The sequence below is a fragment of the Schistocerca cancellata genome, chromosome 2 (assembly GCF_023864275.1).
Source record: "Schistocerca cancellata isolate TAMUIC-IGC-003103 chromosome 2, iqSchCanc2.1, whole genome shotgun sequence".
Lineage (NCBI taxonomy): Eukaryota > Metazoa > Arthropoda > Insecta > Orthoptera > Acrididae > Schistocerca > Schistocerca cancellata.
The window spans coordinates 752367112-752393625 of record NC_064627.1 but is presented as its reverse complement, the minus strand read 5'-3'; the positions used below and the strand labels follow the sequence as shown (position 1 = coordinate 752393625).

The following is a 26514-nucleotide window of genomic DNA, read 5'->3' as shown; positions in this document are numbered from 1 at the left end:
ATGATTCCGCTTCTGCTCCGTCACGCCGACAGGACGTTACGCCTTAACCATCCCAGATCACATGCACCTCTCTTCCCCTCTAGGGGACACCGCCTTGTCGAAGGCACCTTTTCTGCCGGGTGTGTGTGATAGTTTGCTCTGACCAAGGTGGGGGCTATGCCGACGGTAGAGTAGCTGGCCTCACCTGAGGAACGAGACGGAATGTGTCCCACACCGTACGATAAGGGGGTGGGGGGGGGGGCTCTATAGACAAGACCGTCAAGCGGCCCTGTGGGTGCTAACCTGAAAATAAAAGCCTGATCCTCCAGGTCAGGGGCCGAGCACGAGATTGCCTTGTAAAAATCCTGCCATCACGAATAACTTAACAAGGAATGGCGGAATATCTTTACGAAAACGAATTGCGTCAAGGAACTAAAGTGGTGTGCAGACGAAATGGAAAATTTTCTCGGAGTGTGAGGATGGCAGAGAACCGTGTTGGAGAGGGCATACTAGAGGTTAATACGCACGGAGGCTTTGTAAAGCCATGAAAAAAAAAATCCATCATCACATCAGTTTCCGTTTTCAAATCTTAAGTATTTGTTGCAGCATTCGAGTCAAATCGGCGACTAAGAGTATTTATCTGTCTCATTACTGCCGATGAGCACAGGCATAAATACACACTCACCGTAACCTCATGATCTGCATTTCATTAGGAGGAAGTATAAAGAACTATGTAACAGTTTAAAACATATTAGTGTTCTGAGAATGCACGTTCAAACACGAATTTGTGGAGTTCCACTGCGTACTTTACTGTTATTGTTCTTCGAATATGGTTTTCTTCACTATTTGTCTAGAGGTGTTTACAATAATAAAGTTACCATTCTGTGCATTTTGAAAATTTTCAGAGTAATTAACTTTGAAATCAAAGTGTGGAACTTCGTGAACCGTCATTGAATGGGCCGGCAGTGGCCACTTATAGGTTTGCAGAATATATCAATAACACCGTCAGCTGCAAGTTATTTCCAATTTATTTTATGGCTACTGGTTTCGGCGGTATACTCGTAATTCGCCACCTTCAGACCCTCTATAAAGACAGCTGCTGAATTTTCCAGTAACATACGTATGTATGTCATATGTGTAAGTAACCAGTCTTCGCACCAGCTCTAGCACGCCGACGTTATCAGACGAGGTGTTGTCATGCGGTGATGTCACGACTGGATAAGCTGGTGCGAAGACTGGTTACCTTCACGTGCGACATAAATACATTTCATCATCATCATTTAAGACTGATTATGCCTTTCAGAGTTCAGTCTGGAGCATAGCTCCCCTTATACAGTTCCTCCATGATCCCCTATTCAGTGCTAACATTGATGCCTCTTCTGATGTTAAACCTATTACTTCAAAATCATTCTTAACCGAATCCAGGTACCTTCTCCTCGGTCTGCCCCGACTCCTGCTACCCTCTACTGCTGAATCCATGAGTCTCTTGGGTAACCTTGCTTCTCCCATGCGTGTAACATGATCCCACCATCTAAGCCTGTTCGCCCTGACTGCTACATCTATAGAGTTCATTCCCAGTTTTTCTTTGATTTCCTCATTGTGGACACCCTCCTGCCAATGTTCCCATCTATTAGTACCTGCAATCATCCTAGCTACTTTCATAACCGTAACCTCAACCTCGTTGATAAGGTAACCTGAATCCACCCAGCTTTCGCTCCCATACAAAAAAGTTGGTCGAAAGATTGAACGGTGCACAGATAACTTAGTCTTGGTACTGACTTCCCTCTTGCAGAAGAGAGTAGATCGTAGCTGAGCGCTCACTACATTAGCTTTGCTACACCACGCTTCCAGTTCTTTCACTATGTTGCCATCCTGTGAGAATATGCATCCTAAGTACTTGAAACCGTCCACCTGTTCTAACTTTGTTCCTCCTATTTGGCACTCAATCCGTTTATATTTCTTTCCCACTGACATTTCTTTCGTTTTGGAGATGCTAATCTTCATACCATAGTCCTTACATTTCTGATCTAGCTCTGAAATATTACTTTGCAAACTTTCAATCGAATCTGCCATCACAACTAAGTCATCCGCATATGCAAGACTGCTTATTTTGTGTTCACATATCTTAATCTGACCCAGCCAGTCTATTGTTTTCAACATATGATCCATGAATAATATGAACAACAGTGGAGGCAGGTTGCAGCCTTGTCTTACCCCTGAAACTACTCTGAACCATGAACTCAATTTACTGTCAACTCTAACTGCTGCCTGACTATCCATGTAAAGACATTTAATTGCTTGCAAAAGTTTGCCTCGTATTCCATAATCTTGTAGAACAGACAATAACTTCCTCCTAGGAACCCGGTCATATGCCTTTTCTAGATCTATAAAGCATAGATACAATTCCCTGTTCCACTCATAACACTTCTCCATTATTTGCCGTAAGCTAAAGATCTGGTCCTGACAACCTCTAAGAGGCCTAAAACCACACTGATTTTCATCCAATTGGTCCTCAACGAATACTCGCACTTTCCTTTCAACAATACCTGAGAAGATTTTACCCACAACGCTGATTAAAGAGATACCTGTGTGGTTTTTACAATCTTTTCTGTTTCCATGTTTAAAGATTGGTGTGATTACTGCTTTTGTCCAGTCTGATGGAACCTGTCCCGACTCCCAGGCCATTTCAATTATCCTGTGTAGCCATTTAAGACCTGACATTCCACTGTATTTGATGAGTTCCGACTTAATTTCATCCACCCCAGCCGCTTTATTGCACTGCAATCTATTGACCATTTTTTCCACTTCCCCAAATGTGATCCTATTTCCATCATCATTCCTATCCCATTCTACCTCGAAATCTGAAACATTACTGATCGCATTTTCACCTACATTGAGCAACTCTTCAAAATATTCCCTCCATCTTCCCAAGGCATCCACAGGATTCACCAGTAGTTTTCCTGACCTGTCCAAAATACTTGTCATTTCCTTCTTACCTCCCTTTCGAAGACTGCTAATTACACTCCAGAATGGTTTTCCAGCAGCTTGACCCATAGTCTCCAACCTGTTTCCAAAGTCTTCCCACGATTTCTTCTTGGATGCTGCAATTATCTGTTTGGCTTTGTTTCTTTCTTCAACATAACTTTCCTTGTCTACCTGGGTTCTGGTATGTAGCCATTTTTGATACGCCTTCTTTTTCCTTTTACAGGCTGCATTGACTGTATCATTCCACCAAGCTGTTTGCTTCTTCCTACTTTTACACACTACTGTTCCAAGACATTCTTTAGCCACTTCTAGTACTGTGTCCCTGTACCTTGTCCATTCCTTTTCCAATGACTGTAATTGGCTACATTCAACTAACTGGTACCTTTCTGAGATCGCTGTTATGTACTTGTGCCTGATTTCCTTATCCTGAAGTTTCTCCTCTCTTATCCTCCTACATATGGACCTGACCTCCTGCACTTTCGGCCTCACAATCCCAATTTCACTGCAGATTAAATAATGATCAGTGTCATCAAAGAATCCACTGAATACACGTGTGTCCCTCACAGCCTTCCTGAATTCCTGATCTGTTATTATATAGTCAATGACAGATCTGGTTCCCCTGCCTTCCCAAGTATACCGGTGAATGTTCTTATGTTTAGAAAAGGAGTTTGTGATTACTAAGCCCATACTGGCACAGAAATCCAAGAGTTGTTTCCCGTTCCTGTTGGCCTCCATATGCTCTCCAAATTTACCCATAACCTTTTCATACCCTTCTGTTCGATTTCCAATCCTGGCGTTAAAATCACCCATGAGCAGAACACTGTCCTTGTCCTTTACTCTAACAACTACATCACTGAGTGCCTCATAAAAACTATCCATCTTATCTTGATCTGTCCCTTCACAATGCGAATACACTGACACAATCCTAATTTTCTTGCTAGACACTGTCAAATCTATCCACATCAGTCGTTCGTTTACATACCTTATTGCAACTACGCTGGGTTCCATTTCTTTCCTGATGTAAAGCCCTACACCCCATTGTGCTATTCCTGCTTTGACTCCTGACAGGTAGACCTTGTATTCTCCCACTTCCTCTTCTTTCTCACCCCTTACCCGAATGTCACTAACAGCTAAAACGTCCAGCCCCATCTTACTTGCAGCCTCTGCCAGCTCTACCTTCTTCCCAGAGTAGCCCCCATTGATATTAATAGCTCCCCATCTCATTACCATTTGTTTGCCAAGTCGTATCTTAGGAGTCCCTGGTTTGTCAGTTAGAGGTGGGACTCAGTCACCTCCAAAGGTCCGAGGCATTTTGCTCTGATTGTTGCCAGCATCATATTTAAAGTACCAGGGAAGCAGGTTGCTAGCCTTACTTGCCCCGAGTCCCATTGGGTTTTACCCCTAACGGCTGAGGGACTAACCGGTGGATTTGGTAGTCTTTGCCGTATGAGCACAAAGGTGACCACGACTCAGAATATGTCCGAGATGCCCAGCCTTATTCCAAAGTAATTGGTATCCCGACTGTCGGGACCACTTACTTGGCCACTCATACGTTGCCCGTGGTTCATGAACCAGGACATGACTACAGGAACCCACATCATGAACCACATATATAAATACACTCCTGGAAATGGAAAAAAGAACACATTGACACCGGTGTGTCAGACCCACCATACTTGCTCCGGACACTGCGAGAGGGCTGTACAAGCAATGATCACACGCATGGCACAGCGGACACACCAAGAACCGCGGTGTTGGCCGTCGAATGGCGCTAGCTGCGCAGCATTTGTGCACCGCCGCCGTCAGTGTCAGCCAGTTTGCCGTGGCATACGGAGCTCCATCGCAGTCTTTAACACTGGTAGCATGCCGCGACAGCGTGGACGTGAACCGTATGTGCAGTTGACGGACTTTGAGCGAGGGCGTATAGTGGGCATGCGGGAGGCCGGGTGGACCGGGTGGACGTACCGCCGAATTGCTCAACACGTGGGGCGTGAGGTCTCCACAGTACATCGATGTTGTCGCCAGTGGTCGGCGGAAGGTGCACGTGCCCGTCGACCTGGGACCGGACCGCAGCGACGCACGGATGCACGCCAAGACCGTAGGATCCTACGCAGTGCCGTAGGGGACCGCACCGCCACTTCCCAGAAAATTAGGGACACTGTTGCTCCTGGGGTATCGGCGAGGACCATTCGCAACCGTCTCCATGAAGCTGGGCTACGGTCCCGCACACCGTTAGGCCGTCTTCCGCTCACGCCCCAACATCGTGCAGCCCGCCTCCAGTGGTGTCGCGACAGGCGTGAATGGAGGGACGAATGGAGACGTGTCGTCTTCAGCAATGAGAGTCGCTTCTGCCTTGGTGCCAATGATGGTCGTATGCGTGTTTGGCGCCGTGCAGGTGAGCGCCACAATCAGGACTGCATACGACTGAAGCACACAGGGCCAACACCCGGCATCATGGTGTGGGGAGCGATCTCCTACACTGGCCGTACACCACTGGTGATCGTCGAGGGGACACTGAATAGTGCACGGTACATCCAAACCGTCATCGAACCCATCGTTCTACCATTCCTAGACCGGCAAGGGAACTTGCTGTTCCAACAGGACAATGCACGTCCGCATGTATCCCGTGCCACCCAACGTGCTCTAGAAGGTGTAAGTCAACTACCCTGGCCAGCAAGATCTCCGGATCTGTCCCCCATTGAGCATGTTTGGGACTGGATGAAGCGTCGTCTCACGTGGTCTGCACGTCCAGCACGAACGCTGGTCCAACTGAGGTGCCAGGTGGAAATGGCATGGCAAGCCGTTCCACAGGACTACATCCAGCATCTCTACGATCGTCTCCATGGGAGAATAGCAGCCTGCATTGGTGCGAAAGTTGGATATACACTGTACTAGTGCCGACATTGTGCATGCTCTGTTGCCTGTGTCTATGTGCCTGTGGTTCTGTCAGTGTGATCATGTGATGTATCTGACCCCAGGAATGTGTCAATAAAGTTTCCTCTTCCTGGGACAATGAATTCACGGTGTTCTTATTTCAATTTCCAGGAGTGTACATTTGTCACAGGAAAATTCAGCCGCTATCTAGTTTGTACAGTCTGATGATGGCGTATAATATCGCCGAAAACGGTAGTCCATTAAACAATTGGAGAGGAACTTATAGTTGAAGGTATTGCTGATATTTTCTACATACATATCGGCTGATATTCTGCCATTCAGTAAAATACTAATGGATGCACCCAATTAGAGGTTTGTTCAGGGGCTGGTTTTGGCTGTGAGTAGAAAACAGCGTCATATTCAAGCACGGCAACTGCTGCGCACGTGTTCTTACGGTATGCTTACCTCTTTATCAGCGTATCTACAGCATCCAGGAAACAGATTCGTGGCACGTTGAAACAGTTCTGGATTATAGCTGCGACATACTAATGCGCACCACAGTAGTGATTTATGTATAGGTTGTAGCATTTAACACCCAGCTGACAGCATTTTTTGTTAATGTCGATGATTTCCATACATTGGATGAACTTCAGATTCTTCTTTTGACATGTATGTCCAGAATATTCTGGACATTACCAAACTGAACTCGGTACTGCAAATCCACACTTAGCCGTTAACATTGTGAAACTTATGGGAAAAAAGCCGTTTGACTCTGAAACGATGTATGCCAAGGTAAACATTATGCTACGTATCGCATATAATAAGTTCTGTGTAAGTATGTATCCACATACAGGATATCATTTCGGCTTGACAAACAGTAAAGGAAGGAATCATTCCAACTTTTGGCTTCAGGAAACAAGTGAATGAAGTCGATATACAGTAATGGAATTTGGGACATTAAAAGTCTGTGGCAATATAAAATGAAATAAGCAGTTTAGATAACTGATGAAAATATGCAGGAAGCACGGAGACAAATGGTGTATCTACTGTATTTCATGTAAATGAAACCCAACGAGAATCATGAGAATAAACATCCCATTAGAAAGGCGATAAAGACGGCTCGAAATCCAAGAGAACTATTGTTGAAAAAGCAATAAAAATGCGTTACAAAAGTTCTTATTAGGTGTAAATTACGACGGAAGTGTTTGCTTGAAATACAAAAGAAACGAAGACGAAAACAACGATGAGTATAATAAACAAGATCAAAAGCTAGAAAAGGTCAAAACTACGAAAACAATGGAGAAATGTAGTAAATTAGACTGATACATAGGAAGAAAGCTTTGTTTTACGAAAGGATCGTACTTGCTTAGAGTTCATAAATACGTTTCTGAAACTGAACGGTAAATCTAACACTTTCTTGTGTGCATAAATCAAAGACAGATGGAGAGAGAAGAGACGAGAAAAAAATTCGGAAGATTTTGAATGCAGTGATACTGTACCAGAAAATTTACAGATCGGAAACCAAAAGAATGAGGTCTGAAATGGAAATACCATGCTAGACGAAAGCATTTTTTTGTAAAACATTTCCGAAAACATATGTTGTGGGAGACAAAAACACACAGAAACGAATATGCTAAACGGACTTAGGAAGAAATGGTGGGCAAAAAAAATCAATCGGAACAGTGATAACTACAAAGAAGAAGACGGCAGTATACCACTACTACAGGAGCAGCCTGTTAGTGAACATTATAGTAATCAGTTCGCCTTGAAGTTTCTGAACTGCTACTTCCGAGACAATCGAGTTTGCCAAGACGCTATCAGCGTAAAGCTGCGGCGCGTTAGTGGACCACAGAGACGCTAGCTAATGCGTTCCCAGACTCTGCAAAGTGCTGCGGCAGTGAATTGTCTAATCACTTTTAGCAGTGGCCTCAGAGTTCCTCCTTTGTGTTCAGCAGGAACTAGTTACACGTGCTGGGGGGCAAAGAAGCGACTGAGACATTGCAGAAGAGCGATAAAACTCACACGCTGTGGGGTTCTTAACTTAATTGTAGATTGCAAATCCTTCATTGGGCCTTCCTTTGTTCCGCTTCTCGTTGGTGTCAGTCTTTGGACTGATTTCATGCACCTCTCCACGCTAGTCTGTAATGTGCAAGTCTCTTCATTTTGTTTAATGACTACAGCAAACTGCACCTATCTGAACCCTCTTACCGTATTTATCGCTTGGTCTCCCCCTACAATTTGCCCTCCCCCCTTCCTAAAATTTCCCTCCTGTACCAAACTGACTATTCCTTGAAGCCTCAGCATGTATCTTGTGAAATTATCCCTTCTTTTAGTCAGGTTGTACCTAAACTTCATTCTTCCCCGATTCAATTGATTAGCTCCTATTAGTTTTTCGATCTACCCACCTAACATCCAGTATTCTTCTGTAGCACCACACCTCTATTCTCTTCATCTCTGAACAGCTTATCGTTCACTTTTCACTTCTGTTCAAGGCAACATACAAGACAAATACCTGCAGGAAAAACTCCTAATATTTAAATGTACATTCGATGTTAAGAAACACCTTTTTTTTATAAATGCTTCTTCCGCTTAGAAAGCGTAAAATAACACACACATCAAAAAAGTTTTGCATCACCCGGGTTCACAGAAGTCCTGAAGATAGACATTGACTGTGGATATTGTAAAACAAACACAGTCACTTTGACTTTTCAGAGATGTCACTAAACCCGCCCAAAGATGTAAACAACCACGCATGAGCAGCGCCTATTAGACGGAAGGGCTCCGACAGCCGATCAGTTCCAGTCATTCCACCAGGAAGGAGGTACATGGCTCGTGTTGTCTGTAGTTCAACCATGCCTACACGATAAATACCGCCGTTGGATCGCGTCCGCATTGTTACTTTGTGCCAGGAAGGGCTCTTAACAAGGGAAGTGTCCAGGCGCCTCGATGTGAACCAAAGCGATGTTGTTCGGACATGGAGGAGATACAGAGAGACAAGAGCTATCGATTACATGCCTCACTCAGGCCGCCCAAGGGCTACTACTGCAGTGCATGACTGCTACCTGCTAGTTATGGCTCGGAGGAACCCTGACAGCAAAGCCACCATGTTGAACAATGCTTATCATGCAGCCACAAGACGTGGTGTTACGACTCAAACTGTGTGCAATAGGCTACATGGTGCGCAACTTCACTCCCGACGTCCATGCCGAAGTCCATCTTTACAACCACAACGACACGCAGCGCGGTACAGATGGGTCCAACAAAATGCCGAATGGACCGCTCATCTTCACTGATGAGTGTCGCATATGCCTTCAACCAGACAGTCGTCGGAGACGTGTTTGGAGGCAACCCAGTCAATCTGAACGCCTTAGACACACTCTCCAGCCAGTGCAGCAAGATGGAGGTTCCCTGCTGTTTCGTTGTGGGATTATGTGGGGCCGACGTACGCCGCCACTGGTCATGGAGAAGACGCCATAACGGCAATTTTTGTTGTTGTGGTCTTCAGTCCTGAGACTGGTTTGATGCAGCTCTCCATGCTACTCTATCGTGTGCAAGCTTCTTCATCTACCAGTACCTACTGCAACCTACATCCTTCTGAATCTGCTTAGTGTATTCATCTCTTGGTCTCCCTCTACTATTTTTACCCTCCACGCTGCCCTCCAATACTAAATTGGTGATCCCTTGATGCCTCAGAACATGTCATACCAACCGATCCCTTCTTCTGGTCAAGTTGTGCCACAAACTTCTCTTCTCCCCAATCCTATTCAATACTTCCTCATTAGTTATGTGATCTACCCATCTAATATAACGGCAATACAATATGTGAATGCCATCCTCCGACCGATAGCGCAACCATATCGGCAGCATATTGGCGAGGCATTCGTCTTCATGGACGACAATTCGAGCCCCCATCGGCTCATCTTGTGAATGACTTCCTTTAGGTTAACGACATTGCTCGACTAGAGTGGCCAGCATGTTCACCAGACGTGAACCCTATCGAACATGCCTGGGATGGATTGAAAAGGGCTGTTTATGGACGACGTGTCCCACCAACTTGTCTGAGGGATCTACGCCGAATCGCTGTTGAGGAGTGAGATAATCTGCACCAATAGCGCCTTGATGAACTCGTGGATGGTATGCCACGACGAATACAGAATCAATGCAAGAGGACATGCTACTGGGTATTAGAGGTTCCAGTGTGTACAGCAGTCTGAACCACCACCTCTGAAGGTCTCGCTGTATGGTGGTACAACATGCAATGCGTGGTTCCCATGAGCAATAAATAGGGCGGAGTTGATGTGTATGTTGATCTCCATTCCGGTTTTGTGTACAGGCTCCGGAACTCTCGGAACCGTGGTGATGCAAAACTTTTTTTTTATGTGTGTAGAAATGAACATCTCAAATGAAGTGATATATGAATACCATACTTACATCAGACACTGTCAGAGGGCAGCAAAGTCAATGATTTAAATGCAGCGTGATGAACCAATAAATAACTTCATCTTGGGCGCGAACCCATAATATCTACAGGGGGAATCAGAACTCCACCGACTAACTTTCAGAGGTGGAAGTATGGACCAAAACAAGAAAAAAATAAATAAATTTGTGCTTTAAAATACATACCTTAAGAGCTATGAGCTGTCTGAGACATTTCTTCCTCTGTAAGCTCTTTGCTTTCCACGTTTCGAGAGATGGCAATATGGACCAAAATAATACAAAAATGTCCAGTCAACATGTGTATACCGTAACAGTTATGAGCACTTGTTCATCTTCGATACGTGAAGCACACCTCTTCTACTGAACAAGTGCTCATAGCTATTTAGTTATCTATTTTAGAGCTCATGTTTATTGGACATGTTTTTCTTGTCTTGGTCGGTACTACCGCCTACCATAACACGTAAAGCAGAGAGTTGCATTTCACAGTGAAGAAGAACAAGTGCTCATAGCTCTTAACGTATGCATTTTAGAGGTAGGTCACGGTTCTTCTTCTTTCGTTTCATCCTACTTTGGGGTACGTTGAAACAATCAGTTTTTAGTGTTCTGTGACATTCTATTAGCCCAGTATTGTTTTATTCTTTCTGATCTTCCTTTCCTTCCTTCTTCAGAGATCTTTATTTTTCGTTTGGTTTTGATTTTCACTTGTAAACTCTCTTTCTGGTTCCTGTTTTTCTTTTCTTTTTTTACTGTTTACCTATGAGCATATATTATGTGGTCTAAAGTTCTCTTAAGACCTTCTCCATTTGCTTAAACTTATTTCGTTGGTTTTTTGTTGCTTCAGAAGTAGTTAAAATGTTTTTTGTTAATCTATTTGAGTTGAATTTGAGGTCGTGTCCATAGAAATCAATTCTTCTTTTCCTCATTACATCTGAAAGCCTTTCGATAGTTTGATAAATGGTTTTATTTTTAATGCGAATTACTTTCCTGTTGTGGAATCTGGGACCAAGGAGTTTTCTTGATATCTTCCTTTATTTTGATCTCCAATCTTTCAACTGGACCATGGTCGGTAATGGACAATGTTTCCGCTGCACACAGCGCTTCCTGTTTGATCAATGTATTGTAGTGTCTTATTTTTACATTTCATGAGACTGACGTTTTATTTTCTGTGTTTTTGGTGCGCTGTTCGGCCAGTTCATCTGTACTTCTTTTAAATTATATTGTTTTATTCTCGAAGCATTCCACCTAATCCATTCTCCAAGATATTTTAATTCTTTGACGATCTCTATTTTTTTGTTCTCCCACTTTAATATGTTTTGGTTGGTTTTTTATGTTTTTTATTATCTTGAGCTTTCGAAAGGAGATTCTGAGATATATTTCTTCACCTTGTTTTTATGGTTCTAGGGTCTGTTCTTTGGCTTCTTTCCATGTCTCGGCTAGTAGGGCTATATCATTTGCAAAGGCTTGACAATTGACTTTAATGCCTTTCGTTTTTGTTCCCAGTCGAATTCCACTATGTACCTCCATGTTCCACCCTCTGACTACTTTTTCTAGGGTGCAGTTAAAAAGCAGTGGGGAGACTCCATCTCCTCGCTGTACTCCAGTTCTTATCTCAAAAAGATCGGAGAGCTGTTCCACGAATCTGACTTGAGTATGTGTTCGTAAGGGTGTTTCTGATTAGGTTTTCGGTCTTGTTGTCTAGATATATATACTTTAAGTTTAGAGATGAGAGATTCGCGGTATATTGAGTAGTATGCTTTCTAAAAGTCAATGAAAGTGATAACACATGATTTTGCTCTTGATTTTTATTGGTCCATGAAGTTTTTGAGGTTCCAGATTTGTTCTATGCAGGATATTCCTTTCCTGAAATCTGCTTCGTATTCTCTGAATTGTTGGAGTAATTGGGGTTCTGCCCTGTTTAGTAGGAATTTAGAGAATATCTTGTACGTTACGTCTAGAAGTGAGATTCCTCTGCAGTTGTTGGGGTCAGTTTTGGACTCTTCCTTATGGAATGGGTGGATGGGAGCCATCTTCTGTTCATTTGGGAGTCTTTCATTTAACCATATTTCTTCAGAGATGTTTTGGAGAGAGTCTATGGCATTTTTGGTGATTTTTTCCAAAGTTTAGCTGTGATTTAATTTTCTCTCGAAGTTTTATAGTTCTAGATTTGAAGTGACTGTCTGTAGTTCCTCGGTGGAGGATGGTTCAGTCAACATTGGTTATTGTTGAAATCTTAAAGTCAATTTTTCTATGCGTTGTTTACAGTTGATAAAGTTTCTGAAATATTCTGTCAATATTTTTCAATTACCCTTGTTGTTGTGGGCAATATTTTCGTTTTTGTCTTGGAGCTGTAGGGTCGGTGGGTTGTATGTTGTTATTTTTTGTTTAAACGTATTAAAAATGCCTTGTGTTGTTTTTGATAAAATCTTCATTGATCTGAAAGAGAAGTTGGTCTTTTTCGACTTTTTATAATTTTGATATTTTTGCTCACTGTTTTCCTTATGCTTAAAAAGTTTTCTCTGTTCTGTGGCATGTTAACTACAAAATTTTTCTTGTTATTGTCTATACTACGATCTCTGAAAGCTTGCCGGTGGAGCTCTGGTTCCTGTATATTTGCCTTCCTAAATACGTAACGTGTTGTCTCGTGTTTTGTACTAGGTTAGAAAGGCATTTCAGACATGTCGTCGGGATTTGCGCAACTACCTGAATTTTTAGGTTGATCTATTGGTATCTGTGGGTATTGGATAGTCTTTCTGTAGAGCTATCCATCAGTTACGTATCGAAGTTAATGCTAGTGGCCCAAGTTAGAAACAAATACTTGTCATTCTGTTTCTGCACCGTAACGTCATACAGATTCATTAGGGACAGCTCTGATGTTAGAATTAGAATGCATTAAAAAGAATACAGCAACACATTGTAGCAAGCAATCCAGAAATCGAAGCAGCTTTATTATGAGAAAAAGATAATTACATCAAGCAACAAAATAAAAACTGTATGGGATATAGTGAGAATGGCAAGGCCAAAATGTAAGAGGAACATATAGCTCCAAAAATAAATGAGACTTTGGTAAAAAGTGCATATAGTGTTGCAAACCTCTTAAACAAGTACTTTATTTCTGTTACTGACAGTCCTGCGTTATCTGGTTTGGTGAAAAGTGCAATGGAGTATCTGAGACCAGCCTTCAAAAATAACTTCAGTAAAATGGAAATGACATTAATGTATCCCAAAGAAGTAGCATCCATCATAAAATCCTTAAAATCTAAGTATTCCAATGGGTATGATAACATATAAACGAAGTTAATCAAAGAGTGCTCATGTGAGCTGAGTTCTGTCTTAAGTTATTTGTGTAATCAATCTCTTATCAGTGGAAAATTTCCAGACTGGCTAAAATATGTTAAAGTTAAGCCTCTTTACAAGAAGGGGGATAAAGAGGAACCATCAAACTAAGGGCCATTTCACTTTTGCCGGCTTTCTCAAAAATATTTGAAAAGACTGTGTTCAAGTGACTCCTTAAGCATCTGACCGCAAATAATATATTGTCCAAGTCACAGTGTGGATTTATTAAGGGTTCTGATATGATGAAAGCTATTTACACTTACTGTGAGAATGTACATAATTCGTTAGATAATAAATTAGAGGCTACTGGCATTTTCTGTGACCTGTCAAAAGCCTTTGACTGTGTGAACCACAGCATTCTCTTAACTAAATTAGAAAATTATGGTGTGACTGGCAATGCTGCAAAATGGTTTGAGTCTTATCTAACAGGAAATAAAGGGTGTCACTGCGAAATACCTGTGCAGTAAGCAGTCAGTCTTCGTCTGGTTGGGAATTAATTACATGTGGTATTCCTCAAGGTACCATCTTGGGTCCATTGCTTTTTCTTGCATAAATTAGTGACCTCTCATCTGTTACATTTCCAGATGCTAAGTCTGTTTTGTTTGCAGGTGATGCAAACATTGCAATAAGCAACAAGTTCAAAAAATGGTTCAAATGACTCTGAGCACTATGGGACTTAACATCTCAGGTCATCAGTCCCCTAGAACTTAGAACTACTTAAACCTAAGGACATCACACACGTCCATGCCCAAAGCAGGATTCGAACCTGCGACCGTAGCTGTCGCGCGGTTCCGGACTGAAGCGCCTAGAACCGCTCGGCCACACTGGCTGGCAAGTAGCAAGTCAAGTACAGATTTAGAAATAGCTGCTAATCAAATTTTCACTGACATTAATAAGTGGTTTAAAGCTAATTCACTGTCATTAAACTTTGAGAAGACTAATTATACGCAGTTCAGAACCTGTAAGAAATTTCCTTCAGCACGTGTGTAACATATGAAGACATGCAGATTGAAGAAGTTGACAGTGTTCAGTTTCTGCGATTACAACTCGGTAATAAGTTCAGTTGGGAAGGGCATACCACAGAACTGTCTGAGCGCATAAACAAGTTTGTATTTGCAGTGAGAATGATGTCAGATCTAGGAGTTATAAATATAAAACAAACCTGCATACTTTGCTTACTTTCATTCTATTATATCATAAGGCATCATATTCCGGGGCAACTCATCAAACCGAGCAAAAGTTTTTAGGGTGCAAAAGCGTGTGATAAGAATCATTTGTGGTATAAATTTAAGAACATCATGTAGAAACCTGTTCAAGAAACTTTGTATTCTAACCACTGCTTCTCAGTATATTTATTCTTTAATGATATTTGATGCAAGTAATACATCTCTATTTCCAACCAATTAAATACACATTTGAGCACTAGCACATTACTACAACATTGCAATTTGTAATATGAAAATTTGTACCAAGTTTAATGTTAATAGGTGAAATACCATTATCGTCTTTTCGAATTCTTTTTACATTGCATGGTGTGAAGAACGTCAATTCATTATTCGATCTACATGGAGTGTCATGTTAATGAAACTATTATGGTATGCTGAAGTACGAAGTGAAAGTATCATTTAGGTCAGGGTTAGGCAAATGCGCTCTCATATGTCCGCAGTACCTGCCCGCACCTCCTCCTTCTCCTCCTCCCCCTCCCCCCCTCCCCTCCTACCGGAACTCCAACAGCCCTAGTTTTCCCTCCCCATCCAACACCAGAACACTTCTAACGCCGCTCTTTTCAAACACACACGCGTGCGCTAACGCCGCTTGTTGACTTTGTGTGTAAAATTGTCTATGCTGAGCTCTCGTTTCTAGTAACAAGTCAGAACTAGTGAGAAGAAAATAGCCGTGGAGTAGTTAAGACGCTCAAAACGGAAATTTAACGAATCCTTACGTTTTAACCCACATTAGGAAGACAATCATATTGTATTGAAAAGTAAAGTGGCCCTCGTTTGTAATGTAATACAAAGTGCAGAACTCGAACAAGGATGGCACGCAACAACATTTCCATCTGCTTCAAAGGAAACTACTCATCAATTTGAATACTGAAGGAAGGAAAACCAAATTTCTCGAGATAAGTCAGAATAAAGAGAATGAGATAAGTATTCATGTAGCATTCAATATGTCAATTTTGAAATTATTACTGTCACTGATTTCACATTATGTAGGTTTGTCCTTGACTTAACTTCCTCACTTAAAGCACTTCAAGGAAGAAAATCATGCCATGAATGATGGTGCTGCAACGAAAATGAGTTATCACGTAGCTCTCAAAACAGCGAAAGTAGTGTGCCCCTTCAGCGACGGAGAATTTATGAAATGCTGCCTTGTGGATGCCGCAACAGCTGTACGCTTAGTGGAAATTCCTCTTTTGGAAATCTTCATGGTAAATGGTACTCCCTCTTTCAGTGAGATCGGTTTGCTGACATATTGAATAAATGGCGAACAATATGGAACCACGACTGGAAGCATAGTTGAAAGACAGGAATAAAGGTGTCTTTTATCTTTGGTTTTGTGTGAAACCTGTGATGTAACGTGTTGTTTAATTTAGTATGTTTCTGAGAGTTATTATTTTATTTATGGCTCTTACTTTCTCAGCAACAGTAGTATATACTTCAGTATGAAATCCAGTCGTCAGTTGGACAGTTATATTTATTTTGCTTTACCGGTCTCAATACAGTAATCTGTCATTCTCAGAAGCCTACAAAATTAGGAATATTATAACGCGTTAGACATTGCCCATACAAATATGTAAAGCATAAGAAGTGTATCACAAGAACTTACGTGGTATTGGTTTAGCAGAAGTCAGTATCTTCTTCACACATGCATAATGCCATAACATGGGCAAAGATGTACATATTGTACGTGTTCCTTAAAAACACAGATTGACAGATTGATAATTTATAGTAAATGAATCAAATTTGTGTACATAGTAGATGTGATAGCAGCAAGGAATATATATAAAAGGATACAAATGTTCTTACCCAAATTCAAAAGATTTGTTGAATGATGAGAGTGCATTGAGAAACAGACACTATTTTGATTATATAGCATCTCTTACAAAACGTGACAGGTAGCCTATTCCTTTTAGATATTAGAAATATGTGCCAAGTTTTTCAAATATATTGTACGTAAATTCTTTGTACACGTTAGTTATACTTTTATATGCTTATGTATATTCCTTGTTGCTAGCTCAACAGCTTGACTATGTACATATGACTAATTTATTTACTATAAATTTCGCATCTATCTGTCTGCCTGCGTTTATAATAATCACATACAATAAGTACATATTTGGACATGTCAACTGCTAAACCAATATTAATTTTCTTCTATTACACTTCTCATACTTTCCATAAATGAGTGGCGAAGGTATAGTTATTTATAATATCGCTAGTTCTGTAGGCTTCTGAAGATGGCAGATTAATCTGTTGAAATTGATAAACCGAAATAAAGATATATGTACATCTGTCACTGTATTTTATTCTGAAATTTCTGAGAGTTGTCGATTCTGAATTCAACGCGATGGGGAACTGTTTGGTTTGATTACAATGTATGACACAACTATAGACTACGGCTTTCGTTGGGTAAAACTTCCGTCGATCGGAACCGATGGAGTTGCTGCAATGATAGATCACAAGTCTTGTGTAGCTTTTGCGAGGAAAGAGTTGAAAGAAGTTGTATAAAGCAAGAAATACAAGGAATGTCCTATGTCACGATGATATGCTTGAAAAAAGTGCAATTGCAAATTACGAATAATATACTCAGAGTGCACAGTATGGGGCATCGGTAGGTTACCTAACTTTCCTTGAAGTACTTGGTGCGCCTTATTATTCTCAAGAACATTGGTTGATTAGAGGTGTTGTTTACCATTATATCTGCGTGAAATGTAAATACATGACGCTCTTTATGGACATAAGAAAGCTAATATAAGAGTTTGACGACTGTCGGTAGGTACTGGATCAAAGTAGCATTTCTAACTGAACTGATCCGACCAAGCACACACAACATTACTTTCCTCTTGAAACTAAAATCGTGTCAAGTACTTCCATGATTAGTTCATGTTTGCCTTGCAAACTAGTGCTGAAGAAAAAGCAACTTTCACGATATTCGTTTATGTACTTGCCAGACATTAGAGTAATTGAAAATGGAAAAGATCTGGTAAAGGAGACACTGAACGAACATTTCGATGCATTTGTTGCTGTGCTGCTGGCTCTGAGAGAAACTTATGACAATGAATTCAATGGCGTCAATCAGTTTGAACTTGATTTTAATATTTTGCAACTACTTTGCAGTGAGCATTGAAAACACATCTCCTGAAATACTGTTGCAGCTCGTAGATCTTTATGGCTATCGTATGGAGAGGGAGAGATTTCGCATTGCAGAAAATTTGGATATGTTCTATAAGGCTGTTCGTCGTAATCAGTTGCCGCAGTTGTTTAAAACAGCTACTCGAGTGTGTAGTACGTTCAGAACTAAATACGCATGTGATAGCGTTTTTTCAGTAATGAATTTAATGAAATCATAACTTAGGAAAAGCATTACTTATGTTTGTCTTACTGAAGCAAACTGGAGATGAAGATATTAATACAAACATATTTTTAAAAAAATATTGCATGATGTAAAAAAAGTGTTCGTTTCTTTATCGGATGTAGTACACCTTCACCGAACTTAACACTTCTGTGTAAGATTAGTTGAAATATGTGTGTTCTTTCCTCATTAATTTATGCACTTTTTTATTTGTGATCATGAGGTTTTTAAAAAATGTATTAAAACGTTAGAAAAATGAGTGGACTAACTCTGTGAGCAGAATTAGATACATGTTTCTTACCTGCTACGCGGTGCCCAGCCGCGTTTTAGGTTGTCAACAGTTATACACTAGAACCAAAGATAACTCTGCAAAGTATATCTTCGGAAATTAGGTGATCAATAGCGCCATTGGTTACAGGACATGTTCTGTGTGACCCTTACTTATCCCCACAGGTTTACGAATAGGGAATAGGATCATTGTTCTTCTGTTAAAAGGCGGCAATTGTAAATCCAATATGTACAAATAAGGCAAAGAGATTAAGCCGTCGATCGTGTGTTAATTACTTTTAAAGCCATTCTCACACAGGTCGAGACAGCTAACGTTGACGTGAACACGGATGGAACGTTCGATCTCATAAGACACATCGTCGTCGGCACAAGGGACGAGCTGGTTAACGTGATTCGCACTCTCAGGGCTCTCCAGCGGCAGTTGTCGGCTTTATTTCGGTCGCAAACCCAAAGATATTACAAAAACAACTTGACTATCCGAGGCGCTGCAGTCGTGGTTTATTTTGAATCCTCAGTTGGTCTCAATTCTGGTTGCAACGATTTGTTAAATAGATATGTATTATTCCTTTTAAGGATACAAATTCAACATTATGTATTTATCGGGGGATATATACGGTATTTGCTAGTTGTAACAGTATTGTCTACACCTTATATTTTACGCAAAGAGAGCTGGTGAAGCGTTGCGCAGCGTTTAATTGCAGAAATAAATTCGAGAAAGGAATCGATAATATATTTCTTAGATACGTAGATATGTTTTTGATGTTTTATATGTTAATACACTGGCCCGACAAATGTGTCTACGAACTGAGAATATATAAAACGTGCATTTAATTGCAAATTTACTTTTTCAAAGCCTCAAATTTTAAAAACATGGTTAAATGCCGTTAGAAGGCAAGGTTTATAACCGAGAAAAAAACCATTTTCTATGTTTGGAACATTTCGAGGATACTTGTTTCCTTGCGAACCACGTGAAGACTGGAAGATGATGCTATTCCTCCTTCCTGCTGTTTTTCTGTGGATGTTTCGCAGAAAGTAAATTATTCTTGTAAACCATAGGGAGTACGGCCTGTCATACTTTACTTTAACCGTAGAGTTTTAAAGACGCTGAAGTGTAGGCAAGACGAGATTTTGCGCTTAGCTTTACAAACTCAGTGGTCGATTTTCAATTTGTCCACAGTTCACCGTAGACCACTTACGAGATTGCGCAAACCTCACAGTTTGTTTACGAACATGGACGCGCATAGAATTCCTACGTTAGCTTTATTGAAACGCACATCTCCCCCCTTGTCTACATGCCAATCATGTTGTTCTGTCTGTAGTACATCTAAAGAAAAACTTCAGTATCCGTGAACATGTTATGACAAAAAAGAAAGTTTCGCGTTCAGGCAGAAAGGACATCAGCTTTGAAAAATTCACAAAATCGGACAAACTTACTCCTGGGAGACAGCACATACACTTACACAACATCGAGTATTGTAGAAACTATTTCCGTCAATTTAATAAGAAAGTCCCACAAGCTGTTAGAAATCGTGAAAGTGAGAAAAAAAATCTGTGCATAACGGGATGCTCACCCGCAACATGTTGTATCGAAACTTGGCGCCGCTACCAATTAAATGGTTCAAATGGCTCTGAGCACTATGGGACTTAACATCTGAGGTCATCAGTCCTCTAGAACTACTTAAACCTAACTAATCTAACGACAGCACACACATCCATGTTCGAGGCAGGATTCGAGACTGCGACCGTAGCGGTCGGCCGTTCCAGATTGAAGCGCCTAGGACCGCTCGGCCACACCGGCCTACTATTTTATTTACGAACCTCTGAAGGCTGGTGAAATGTTGTTAATTAACGTTTAATTTCAATAAATTTTACCGAGAACGCCGTGATATTGATGAATCTTCAATGTTCCATTGCCTTGAAACAGCGTACTTTCATAACACACGACCTGTATGACGAAAATAACTAAATATGAGAATTCTTTAACCACCAATAATAAGTTTCCCGTCATTTTCTTGCAACAATTCATTTTCGAGTGCTCCTCAAGTTCTGGCGCTTAGAAATAGAATATGTTCATACGCTGTATTTTATAACAGAAAAAAGAACTCCAAGGCTTCAACCGAAAAAAATAATACAATACGGTGTTTCTTAAGTTCTGCTTGGGATGTAGCAACCGTTCTTCCATCTTACTGCTTCTGCTTCACGCCACACGTTTCCGAATTGTTGCAGAAATTCTTTGTGTTTCACGCGCGAAAATGGCTCCTCAACACGAAACAGCAGGTAGTGACATTAGAAAACTCGTACAGCCCCTATCATCATAGCTAACTCGTCCCGTACGATGACAGCTTAAATCTGTGCTGCTATATTTTGCCTAAGGCTGACTAGACTCTTCAATTCCAGCTGACTTTGAAAAACTGTTTTCTGGAGTTCGACGGACTAAAGTTTGCGAAGAAAGTGTTAATTAACTGAAAAGATGGGAAATTAATAAGCAATTTATATTCCTAGATGACACGCTGCGATACTTCGCAGTTCGTCTCCTTTTCAAAGATGGTATACTAAGATGGTATCTGTTCTTTCGGACATGTCCGAAAGAACTGATACCATCTTAGTATATATATATATATATATATACACTCATGGAAATGGAAAAAAGAACACATTGACACCGGTGTGTCAGACCCACCATACTTGCTCCGGACACTGCGAGAGGGCTGTACAAGCAATGATCACACGCACGGCACAGCGGACACACCAGGAACCGCGGTGTTGGCCGTCGAATGGCGCTAGCTGCGCAGCATTTGTGCACCGCCGCCGTCAGTGTCAGCCAGTTTGCCGTGGCATACGGAGCTCCATCGCAGTCTTTAACACTGGTAGCATGCCGCGACAGCGTGGACGTGAACCGTATGTGCAGTTGACGGACTATGAGCGAGGGCGTATAGTGGGCATGCGGGAGGCCGGGTGGACGTACCGCCGAATTGCTCAACACGTCGGGCGTGAGGTCTCCAGACCGCACCGCCACTTGCCAGCAAATTAGGGACACTGTTGCTCCTGGGGTATCGGCGAGGACCATTCGCAACCGTCTCCATGAAGCTGGGCTACGGTCCCGCACACCGTTAGGCCGTCTTCCGCTCACGCCCCAACATCGTGCAGCCCGCCTCCAGTGGTGTCGCGACAGGCGTGAATGGAGGGACGAATGGAGACGTGTCGTCTTCAGCGATGAGAGTCGCTTCTGCCTTGGTGCCAATGATGGTCGTATGCGTGTTTGGCGCCGTGCAGGTGAGCGCCACAATCAGGACTGCATACGACCGAGGCACACAGGGCCAACACCCGGCATCATGGTGTGGGGAGCGGTCTCCTACACTGGCCGTACACCACTGGTGATCGTCGAGGGGACACTGAATAGCGCACGGTACATCCAAACCGTCATCGAACCCATCGTTCTACCATTTCTAGACCGGCAAGGGAACTTGCTGTTCCAACAGGACAATGCACGTCGGCATTTATCCCGTGCCACCCAACGTGCTCTAGAAGGTGTAAGTCAACTACCCTGGCCAGCAAGATCTCCGGATCTGTCCCCCATTGAGCATGTTTGGGACTGGATGAAGCGTCGTCTCACGCGGTCTGCACGTCCAGCACGAACGCTGGTCCAACTGAGGCGCCAGGTGGAAATGGCATGGCAAGCCGTTCCACAGGACTACATCCAGCATCACTACGATCGTTTCCATGGGAGAATAGCAGCCTGCATTGCTGCGAAAGGTGGATATACACTGTACTAGTGCCGACATTGTGCATGCTCTGTTGCCTGTGTCTATGTGCCTGTGGTTCTGTCAGTGTGATCATGTGATGTATCTGACCCCAGGAATGTGTCAATAAAGTTTCCCCTTCCTGGGACAATGAATTCACGGTGTTCTTATTTCAATTTCCACGAGTGTAGTTAAAGCTCACCGGCCACTTGACCATCTTCTTCTTCTGTGCGAATGCACAAACAGTGCCCGAACTCTTTACGGGAATCGGTAACGCGCCACGAGTAATGAGTGTAATGGGCGGGGGCCCTACGAATGTAGTGCGGGACAATACGTTGAGAACGTGGGTTTCGCGGGAGGCGTGCCAGAGATAAATCCCTGCAGTTGCGCTATCCTCTGTGTCCTCGGTGGCTCAGATGGCCTTGTAAGCAGGAGATCCCGGTTTCGAGCCCCGGTCGGGGCACACATTCTCATCTGTCCCCGTTGACGTATGTCAACGCCTGTAGGCAGCTAAGGGTGTTCATTTCATTGTAAAATCATCGTCGTAAACAGTGAAATCTGACTGACAGACGTAGATGAACGATCGCTCTTCCACAGGGGAACTTACTTGTCGGTGGGCTGCACGAGCTCGTAGATCGTGTCCATGGTGGGGCTCAGCAGACGGTGCAGATCTCGGTTGAGCGGCGTGCCCGGCGCGTAGCGAGCCACCAGGTCCACGGCAGCGTGCATGCCATCCACGCAGCCCCTCTGGCACTGGTAGAACGGCAGCTCGGGTTGCTTCAAGAACAGAGACTCCTCCAGCAGCAGCGGGTAGGCGTCGGCCAGTCGCCGACCTTCTCGCTCTTCGAAGACCAGCGAGGCGGCGTGAAGTCTGGCCAGCGCCTTCAGCACACACTCGCAGTGATCGACGTCCAACGGATCGGAAGGGTCCAGCATACGAAAACCGGCCGGTGCCAGATCCTCGAGCACTAGCACATCTGGCCGCAGGTAGTAGCACTGCGGGACCGTTCGCAACAATGTAGACGACTCGTAGGCGGCGCAGCGCAGGTGCTTTTGGAAACTTCGCAACAAGTCACCGTAGAATAGCACCTCCTTCTTGTAGGCCACGCCAGACGTGGCGAACGTCCGTCGGTAGCCTTCCTCCATCGGTACGCTCTTCACGAAGAACTCCACGTCTTCAGTACTGTCCTTCTCGTCTTTACCCTTGACTGATACCGACACACGAAGCTGTAGATGGTCGCCCATGAAGCCCTGTATATCGTTACTTCGCGACGTCAACGAAAATTCTCTCATCTTTACGGTGTCCGTTTGGAAATGGGCCTCGACAATCTTCTGACATTCCTCACGAGACAGTGGACATACGGTGTCCATACTTCTGCTTCTTGTTTCTCGCGGACGACGGCAGTGATGACTGACTACCAGAGATAGCGTCTTCTCTTATAGGAGTTGTATGAAACTTGTGTGCTAAACGAACTAGAGGGTTTCATCATGACGTTCCCTGAGAACGAGCTGTTAAGTGAGCCACAGTGTTTCATCATGGTGTGCTCAGCGTGTCCTCTCCTGTCACGTACGCATTATGGTGGATTTGCGCCCTTGATATTACGTTGTATACACAGACCGAGTCATTGTTCATAAAGACAGGAGGACGTTTGCGTGTATAGAAGTTTAGACGTCCGCTTTATTATCTACGTTGCTGCTAGTGGCATGTTTACCTCCACATCGCTGTATCTGAGAAACCGACATACTAAGGGTGATGCAACATTCTACCTGGCACGCTTCATGAACTTTTGATAAAAATACACGTGCTGGGTCCGTTACGAAGTTCTCAGTTGATGGAGTTTTCGTTTCCTAGGTCCTGTAGCAAGGTAAAACAGTAGGAAGGCATCTCAATTTTGAACACACTACTTAGGTAACACTGCAGGTAATTTTTCCTCTTCTATTTTTCTACTTCTTTCACATCTTTAACTATACTAAATGACAGACATACCAGCTGGTTAAGTTGTCAATTTGTAAGTTGTGCTTTCGATCTGTTGGCTCGGCATTGTGTTTGTATATTTGCGATTAGTTGTATGCTCTACTTTCAAACATGCTCAATTAATTTTCCTCGACAAAGTCTATAAGTTTAACGGTAGTGGAGACGTGCAGTACAGCAAGTAAATTATTGTGTTTATTCTACAAAACAAACACACAAGGGCAGGTGCACATGTATCTGAGATTATTCAAACGGCATTCTGTGTGGAATCCTAAAACATCGACCTTTCGAACGAAACCGGCGCTGTTCCCACGGAATATTTTAGGTATTTTTAATTGTTCTCGAGCCAAAAACTGCATAAAAAGTCAAATGATATACGTTTCTCGTTGTCGTGAGATTGGCGTAAGACGTGTTCAATATGCTATCCATCGTTTCCTGCAGAAAGTAGAAATCGGGAAAGAGCCTGTTCCACAACAGATCAGTGTGTCTCGGGATCAGGTCAGATTCTTAAATGCGTTGCGCAGTGAGTGCCTTCAGTTCAGCTACGGTCGTAGTTAGACCGTTGAACACAACATCTTTCAGATAACCCAACAGCCTGAAGTCACACGGATTAAGGTTACGTGACGGACGACCAGGCTGTAGGGAAACTTTTATTAACGATTCAGTCGATACGTGCCACACATTCACCTTTGCAGAACGAAGAGGTGCGCTAAGTATTTTCCGTTGCCCGAATTCTGCAATTCTGCGTAATGATACGTCCTTGGAGATGGAAATGGGCTTCTTATGTTCACAGAATATCCTATGGCCGTTCATTGTCCGCTTCCATGTGAGCAAGAAATTCCACAGCGAACGTTTGTCTTGCTGCCAGGTCAACAGGAAGCAAGCGATGAACATACGTGATTTTTTATGGAGAGCGAAGCAGTATGTTTCGTAGGATCTTATTCCCCGTGCTCGCAGGCATGTCCAGCGTTCGGCCAATTCCCCGTGCACAGCATGTTTTCACACCACTGCTCGACGTCTCCTGCAACTCTCTGGCCATATCTTCGACAGACGTCAGATTAACTGCTTTCCTCCATATACCACACTGCACTTCAAAACAACCTGTCCTTTCGAATTTTTTAATCATTTTCTCCAGACGCTGAGTGCACACCGGACCAATGCCTTTTTTTATACGCTTGAGTGCCCGGAACTTCTGCAGGGTTACTGGCGCACAGTCACCGTTCTTGTAAAAGACCTCACCATCAGTGCGCGATCCGTCATGGACACAGTCATGTTGGGCGTTTCGGAGGAAAACAGAGGAACAGCTGTGTGCTGGGCGTCTGTTGGTGCGCATACTCTGATTCCATCTGTTTGACAAATTTTCATTAATTTGTTTGTTCCATGACGTCATTGTGAGCAGTGGCTCTTTTTCTACAACATTTTGAAACTGGAACTTTAATTATGGACACACTGTACATCTAAGAGATTGCAGCATCTAATTATTAACCACACAGTACTCAAAAATTAAATGATATTCTTGCAGACATGTTATGTGTCATTAGCCAATAAGTAACAGTAAGAGAGGGAAGTAAGGCGCATACATTTTTGCCGATTACAGGCATCAGCTCCTCGTGCTGCTGTCAAGGCGAAATTTTTCATCGCTTGTGGCTACTGTTATATACAGGGTGGCCCACTGATCGTGACCGGACCAAATATCTCACGAAATAAGCGTCAAACGAAAAAACTACAGAGAACTAAACTTGTCTAGCTTGAAGGGGGAGACCAGGTGACGCTATGGATGGCCCACTAGATGGCGCTGCCATAGGACAAACGGATATCAACTACGTTTTTTTTAAAAATAGGAACCTCCATTTGCTCTGATATATATATATATATATATATATATATATATATATATATATATATATATATATGGTGGTTGCCCAGAAACTAATGCACCGCATTTTTTTTCTCAGCCGAAAACAATGCTACGAATGCGAAACATTACGTTTGTTTTATTTGAAATCTCCTGAGTGAGCGCCACAACTTTCTGTCACATCCGACAGATAGCGTAGCAGCCGGACAGTTTCAAAATTGCAGAGAAAGAAACTGTGGTGAATATTCACAAACGCTCGTGCAAAGTCTACGGAGCGTGTGCTGTCGACAGTAGTACAGTTAGCCGCTGGGCACGGAGGGTGAGGCCATCAGAAGGCAGTTGGGCGGAGATCCACGATTTGTAGCAGTCGGGGAGACCGTCCACGGCTGTCCCACCTGATACACCTAACCTAGCCTCCTCGGACTTCAACTTCTATTAAAGGACGCCATTTGTGGAAGACATTTTGAGGTCGCTGA

General features: G+C 42.8%; 1 protein-coding gene across 1 annotated transcript in view; it reads right to left on the bottom strand.

The window, feature by feature from the left end:
- The window catches only part of LOC126158250 (uncharacterized), a 62914-nt gene extending 39300 nt beyond the window's left edge, over nucleotides 1-23614 (bottom strand). The window contains exon 1 of the mRNA XM_049916429.1: nucleotides 22819-23614. Within this exon, the coding sequence (XP_049772386.1) occupies nucleotides 22819-23582 (764 nt within the window). The 5' untranslated portion in view covers nucleotides 23583-23614. The remainder of the gene's footprint in view (nucleotides 1-22818) is intronic.
- Nucleotides 23615-26514: the final 2900 nt, after the last annotated feature.